The 7261-nt window shown below is 35.5% G+C and overlaps 1 protein-coding gene across 1 annotated transcript; it reads left to right on the top strand.

Moving 5' to 3' along the window:
* Positions 1–3282: 3282 nt before the first annotated feature.
* LOC113319066 lies at positions 3283–5913 on the top strand. Its single transcript, XM_026567364.1, has 7 exons — positions 3283–3842; positions 4191–4331; positions 4431–4544; positions 4632–4805; positions 5079–5194; positions 5294–5378; positions 5514–5913. Exons 1-7 carry the CDS (start codon positions 3357–3359, stop codon positions 5517–5519), a joined length of 1122 nt encoding a protein of 373 aa, XP_026423149.1. The 5' UTR covers positions 3283–3356; the 3' UTR covers positions 5520–5913.
* The last annotated feature ends 1348 nt before the right edge of the window (positions 5914–7261 follow it).

Genomic DNA, 7261 nt, shown 5'->3' with positions numbered 1-7261 from the left:
ATATAGTTCATGAACCGATTCAAGTGAATCAAATATTTTTTTCTTCGATTGTGTCTTGTGTAGTTACATAAGATTTCCTTGTAATTGAACAACTCTTTAACTAGTTCATTTGAGTCACTTGAACTAGTTATGGTGAAGAAGAATATGGTTGATATGAAAGTGATCATATGGCTAACCATTTGGTTGACTATTGTTGAACCAACAAATAAACAAGTTTGGGTACGGTTACACAAGCCTAGAAACGTGCATTTCATTTGTGTGTTACAAGCTAGTTTTCGATCTAACGGTTGAAAGATATTATCTTGAATCTAATCAGGTTTTCATCTAACAGTGAACATTGAATGCTTTGATACCAAGCTAACATTGATTGCAAACCATGATTTGAAATACCATATAAGGGAGAACTCTAGCAACTGGGAAACCTAATCCCCACACCTTCTGTGTGATACTAGTTGTGTTAAGCTAGAGTCGATTCTCCTTTAACCTTTGGTTTCTTCTTCTAAACCAAGTTAACGACTTAACGACTTCATTGGGATTGTGAAGCCAGACCGACACTACTTTCTTGTAGTTGTGTGATCTGATCTTGTTGTTTTTATCGTACGAGTACAATTGTAATAATTGGCTTGAGATTGATATCTCCGATAGGCAAGATATAAAAGTAATCACAAACACTTCGTCTCATTGTTTGTGATTCCGCAATATCGTTTTACGCTGCGTCGATTAAGATTATTGTGAGGTTATTGATAATACTAGGCTGTTCTTCGGGAATATAAGTCTGGTTTATCAATTGGTTCATGTTCACCTTGATTTATCAAAAGACGGAACAAAACTCGTAGGTATATTTGTGAGAGACGGATTTATCTATTATCGTAGACTTTTCTGTGTGATACAGATTTGTTTATTAAAGTCTTCGATTTTGGGTCGTAGCAACTCTTAGTTGTGGGTGAGATCAGCTAAGGGAATCAAGTGCGTAGTATCCTGCTGGGATCAGAGACATAAGGAGCGCAACTGTACCTTGGATCAGTGTGAGATTGATTGGGGTTCAACTACAATCCAGACCGAAGTTAATTTGGAGTAGGCTAGTGCCTGTAGCGGCTTAATACAGTGTGTGTTCAAACTGGACTAGGTCCCGAGGTTTTTCTGCATTTGCGGTTTCCTCGTTAACAAAATTCTGGTGTTTGTGTTATTTCTTTTCTGCATTATATTTTGTTATATAATTGAAATATCACAGGTTGTGCATTGATCAATCAATTAGAATATCCGACCTTTTTGGTTGCTGATTTAAATTGATTGACACTTGGATATTGGTCTTTAGTACCATCCAAGTTATCTCTCTAGTATTTGATAAAGACTCTTAGATTTATGTTTGCTTGATTAAAGATTAAATCGAGAGATTGAGATATAAACTCTTTGATATACTTTTTATCTAGATTGTGTCTGACTTTCTAGTTGATTCTCTAGAAAGTATATTGGAGTTTGTCCATACAGATTGCTAAGAGAAATATTGGGTTTGGTTGTTGTACCCCCCGCTTTTTCAACTAGGTCCCGGGTTTTTCTGCATTTGTGGTTTCCTCGTTAACAAAATTCTGGTGTCTGTGTTATTTCTTTTCCACATTATATTTTGTTATATAATTGAAATATTACAGCTTGTGCTTTAAGAATATTAAGATCAATCAATTAGAATTTCCAACCTTGGGTTGTTGATTTACGTTGATTAACACTTGAACATTGGTCTTTGGTACCTTTCAAGTACTTCCTCTTATATTCAATCGGGCTCGCAGATTTCTATTTGCTGATTGCGGATTGAATTAAGAGTTAGAGATATTAAACTCTTTGATACACTTTATTCTAGATTGAGTCTGACTGTCTAGTTGATTCTCTAGAAAGTGTATTGGAGTAAGTCCTCTTAGATTGCCAAATGAATTTTCGGGTGTGGTTGTTAGACCCCCGAATTTTCACCTTGCTACTAGCATCTAGAACCGCACTAGAAAGGAAATGGCCAAAAGTTCTATCTGAAACAAACTCTGAAAATATGCTTCGGATCGTAACCTCTCCTGTTGTACCACCATGATATATATCTAACATGATCGATGAAATAAAGGAGAGATGTGCCAGATATCACATTCTGCTATCCAGTGCAACTACATGGAAAGAAATCAGGTGATAGACGAACTAGCTAATTACACGGTAGATGGAAGTCAAACGGTAAACCTATCAACAAAGATTTGGGAACAGGTACGGTAAAAACTCTATATAAGAATACTCTATAACGGAATAAACTTCATAAATGAATAAAAAACTCTAGTCCCGATTCGGCTTAATCTTTGTATAATTTACCTCTATATAAGAATAAACTCCATATAAGAATAATTTTATACGATCCCAATAATATTCTGAAACAAAGGTTTTACTGTAATCTCATATTTTATTAATCAAATTATTTTTCATGGCTCATACTACATACTCTTGTTGTAATTACAACATAATTTTCTTTTAATATAAACGGATGCTTCAAAAAAAAAAAAATCCAAACCTTACATAATTTTCACTAAGAGCTAGCACTATGGAGGGGTTCATCCCTTCCCTATCCCTCAAAACCCCCAAAACTCATGTGCTATGGTCTCCCAAATCCCTACTCATGTAGGAATATTCACCCCTTTCCCTACATGGAGGATCACATCTGATCCCGCTTGTAGGGAAGGGAAATTACACGGCTACCGAGTTGCCGTATTTTTTTACACTTTACGGCTACTCAGTAGCCGTAACATTTTTTTCTGGTTTTTAAGGTTTTACCTTAAAACTTTCCATTTTCACTCTTTTTTTTTTTTACTAAAACTCCTTTTTTACCTATTATATATTTTTTTATCCTATAATATATTCCCATAATATAAAAAAAAAAAAAAAAACGGCCACTCAGTAGCCGTTTGACACTATTCATATGGTGTAGGAAAGGGATAACAATCCCCACAACAAAATTGGCTTCCATGTGCCATCCCTTCCCTACATGTGAGGGATAGGGAAGAGATGGTGCTCTCCATAGTGCTAGCTCTAAAGATTAACGTTTGTGGTCTAAAACACATGGTTCATGGACCCATTAACAATTTTTGGCAGCACAGATATCTTTAGTGTTGTGGACTACAATGTTCAGCATCCACAAACCTTACAATGTTCAGGAATACCTAGATGAAAGGCACGTCGCATTGTATTGGAGTTTCTGAAGAATCCAACGGCTATTAAATTATTAACCAACAGCGTAAGGTGTAAAATTCTTCTCTCCATCATTGACATTCTTTCACTTGGAGGGAGTTGGGGAGAAGAGAATTTCTCTTCTCAACTCTTGCCAACTTTCAGTTGCCATGACTTCTGCAAATAGCTTTGTAGTTCATAGGATTAATCCACTAACAAAATTTAAACCCTCGTTGAATCTTCCAGTTAAGGGTTTATCTCAAAGTTTCTGTGAATATCACAAGAATCTGTGTTTGTTAAAAGGAAATAGACGAGATTGGGGTTTTAGGGCAATTAAAACAGATGAGTTTGATGTGATTCCAGTTCATAGTAGTGATCAACAAGATGGGCTGGTTTCTATGGTTGAAAAAGAAATGGAAGTAGAGAAAATGAATCAAGTAGATTTGCTTGTTAATGATGGAATGCTTTCGTTTGGAGGTGGAGAAATGCAAGGGTTTTCTTCTTCTAGTGTTATTAGTTTAGAGGGGAAGGAGGAGGAGAAACAAGAAGAGGATATTGAGAAGTTGATAGATAGGTCAATTAATGCTACAATTGTTCTTGCTGCTGGAACTTTTGCTATCACCAAATTGCTTACAATTGACAAGGATTACTGGCAGGTGAGAAAATTTAGTTTGTGTTTTTCTTGATTGGTTATATTGGTGTTTGAGATTAAGATCATTTCTGGGATATAAGCAACTAAATTTTGTTCCTTTCTTTAGTTGTAGGAATTTGCTTTGCTTTGTTCTGTTATTCTTTTAAATTGCTTAGAGTTCTGGTTGACAATGATTTAAACTGTATGCTATCTTAGATAATAGAAAACTAGAGATGGTAGCTAATGCCGTTAGAAGTTGGAACCATCAACTAGAGTTCTGGGTCGTATCTCTGGATGCTAGTTGGACCAACCGTTTGACAATGATGACAGAACTAACATTTGCAATATTTCTTTTACCAATGTGGTTGCTTAGGGATGGACACTATTTGAGATACTAAGATATGCACCCCAGCACAACTGGATTGCTTATGAAGAGGCTCTTAAAACAAACCCTGTCTTAGCTAAAATGATGATAAGTGGGGTAGTCTACTCTTTAGGAGATTGGATTGCACAGGTACTCCTGCTTTTCAAAATCTAAGGCTTCTATTCAAACTCATAAAGCCATTAAAATTTTTGCTTAATGTCATATTTTATCTCCTTACTTTTTCTGTAGTGCTATGAAGGGAAACCAATTTTTGAATTTGACCGAGCACGTATGTTCAGATCAGGCATTGTTGGGTTCTCTCTTCACGGCTCGCTTTCTCATTATTACTACCAATTCTGTGAGGTTATTATACTTGATTTTCAATTCAAAGTTTTAGCTCAACTTTTTGGAGGATAACCAGTCTGATAATAATCTTTGCTGTTGTGTCAGGCTCTTTTTCCTTTCCAAGACTGGTGGGTTGTCCCTGCTAAAGTTGTATTTGATCAAACCGTGTGGTCGGCTGTTTGGAACAGCATTTATTTTACGGTATTAGGATTGTTGCGTTTCGAATCCCCAACTACTATTATTGGCGAACTGAGCGCAACCTTCTGGCCCATGTTAACAGTAAGGATTTCATTATTTTTACCATTTTTCAACAAAACAAAAGGTTCGGTAAATATGAAGGATATTCGTGCATTGTTGGTAGACCTAGCTGGCTAACTCAATTGGCTGACGCCCAACTCAACTTGGGTTTTTCTCTGATCTAATCAGCGTCATTGTGTCACTTATTTATCTATAATTCATGAGGTTCAAACGATTTATGCAACTTATTTCTTATTAGAATTCGCTTTCTGAATCACATCGTTTAAGGAGGTTTTTGATGTGCTTGATTTTTAGGCTGGGTGGAAGCTCTGGCCTTTCGCGCATCTGATTACCTACGGTGTGGTCCCACTAGAACAAAGGCTTCTTTGGGTTGACTGTGTTGAATTAGTATGGGTAACTATACTGTCCACGTAAGTATCTAATTTAATACTTCTTTGTGTGGAACCTTCACACCCCTTCTGAAGGATGTTTTCCATATCAAAGTCTGATTATCCCTTTTCCTTCAATAGCTATTCGAATGAGAAATCGGTAGGAAGGGTAGCCGAAGCATCCCTAGAGACAATACCTGTATCACAGTCAGTCGATCTTCCTAAGGTATTATATGATATTGAAGCTCTTTATATTAACTTTGAATCAACAGTTTTAATAAGAAAACATTATTACCTTTAAAAGGGTACTATTGATTTCCTTTCACTAATTTGTTCTGATTTTTCGTATTTGCCTCATCAGGAGTGATGAAATGGGATTATGTTCTATGGTCTGAAGTTGCCTAGAGGGCGAAGACCATCAATACTGCTCGGGTGATGTGAAGTCGGAAATAGAATATCCTGGAAGTAAGATTGGACAGACAAACCCACTAGTTAAATTTCATCCCCCTGTAACTCCTTCCATCATAGCTTTATAAGTATGTATGTTGTCTTTTACACATCTGTATTTGCTCACATTGTCATAATTGTAGAGTTGTAAGTGCTGTTAAATGTTCCCTTGAGTAGCAAATCACAAGTACATGTCTATCAGTTAGTCTGTAACTAATAGTTGTAACCACATAGTCAAAACGTCAAATAATAATTTAGTTTATTTGAAACTGTGAACAACAACAAATTCTTAGTTCATTTTCAATAATTTTATATCTCAGTCCCTCTTTTGTTGGATTGGAAATATAACTCCTTGTTCAATGATCAGCTGGTAGTTATTTACTCCCTTCGTCCTAGTTTACTTGTTACATGATTTCTTTTAGATAAAGGAGGAACTCGCTAAAACTTAACAAATAACATAAGAAGTAACAGTGGTTTTATCTCTGTTAACCAGAGAGGTAATCCAAGGAGGTACATTATATTTTTCCTCAAATCTAAACTTTTGTCTTCTTAGAGATGGTATCAGCTACAATACTGCTATGGAGGTACATTATGTTTTTCCTCAAATCCAAACGGTACAAAGATTTTAATACAAGAAAACTCTATAAATTTTGGGAATTTTAATTGAATTACCAAACACACAAGGAATTTACATGAACCCCAGAATTTATAATCTCATGGAATTATAAATTCTTGGAAAGGTGAATTCTGCAAACAAACCCAACATAAGTTGTCTTAGTAACAATTTATTCCCAACCTTATTCTCCACCTGTTTTGAGGCATACTGAGTTTTTTTGAGGCATACCAAATGATGATACCATCTAGGGTATCTTTATAAGGGGTGTTTGTCTATTGCCCCAAAATTACTAAGCTACCCTTTAATTAGATTAAATTACATAAATAACCTTCAATTTAACTCAAAACTTAAATTAAAATTTAGGTAGATTACTGAAATAACCTTTGACCAAATTAAAAACAAGACAAAAACTAAACCGGTCTTCATTCTTTCTTCTTCACATTCTTTCTTCTTCATTCCTTCTTCTTTATTTCTACGCCGAACCCTCTCCATAAACTGATTAATTGTTCGATTTTACTCTGTTTGATCGATAGAATAGGATTTCTTAGTTGAAATTAGGGTTTTGAGAATTGGATTCGGCACAAATATTTGCGACAAAATAGGACGAACCTAGGTTTGTTCTTTCTTTTTTGCTTTGTGGCGGAACAGTTCATCCCAAATTTTGGTTGCCATTTTGAGACGAACTTAGAGTATTTTGAAGTTCGTCTCATTCGATTGCACTTTATTTTAAGCCGAACTATGGTTGCCAATAGAGCTTCTCAGGTATAAAATTGATGTAGAGGCTGAAAAGATTAGAATAGTAGTTTGGTGTACTAGTTTGATCATTAGTTTGGTGTACTCGATTGACATGTAGTCTACCATAGTTGCTGCTTCTTAATAAAATATAGCTACAAACAAGATTGTGATCTGTAATGACAGAAAAATGCTGCAAGGATAGAATGAATGGAAACAGAGAGATATGCTTATTTAAATGTTGTATATCAGTCTATGGATGTGGAAAGGTCAGCGTAGTGTTGTACCAACATGTGGCCATTTATAGTGTTATT

The sequence above is a fragment of the Papaver somniferum genome, chromosome 10 (genome assembly GCF_003573695.1).
Source record: "Papaver somniferum cultivar HN1 chromosome 10, ASM357369v1, whole genome shotgun sequence".
In the NCBI taxonomy this organism is placed as follows: Eukaryota; Viridiplantae; Streptophyta; class Magnoliopsida; order Ranunculales; family Papaveraceae; genus Papaver; species Papaver somniferum.
Note: the sequence above shows the minus strand (reverse complement) of the source record. Positions and strands in the feature narration are given on the sequence as shown.

Excerpts from the sequence above, each read along its gene's own strand:
- LOC113319066 (XM_026567364.1), top strand. The coding sequence starts at position 3,357 with ATGACTTCTGCAAATAGCTTTGTAGTTCATAGGATTAATCCACTAACA. Across the intron at positions 4,332-4,430 it reads TAGGAGATTGGATTGCACAG|TGCTATGAAGGGAAACCAAT; the intron begins GTACTCCTGCTT and ends CTTTTTCTGTAG. Across the intron at positions 4,545-4,631 it reads ATTACTACCAATTCTGTGAG|GCTCTTTTTCCTTTCCAAGA; the intron begins GTTATTATACTT and ends CTGTTGTGTCAG.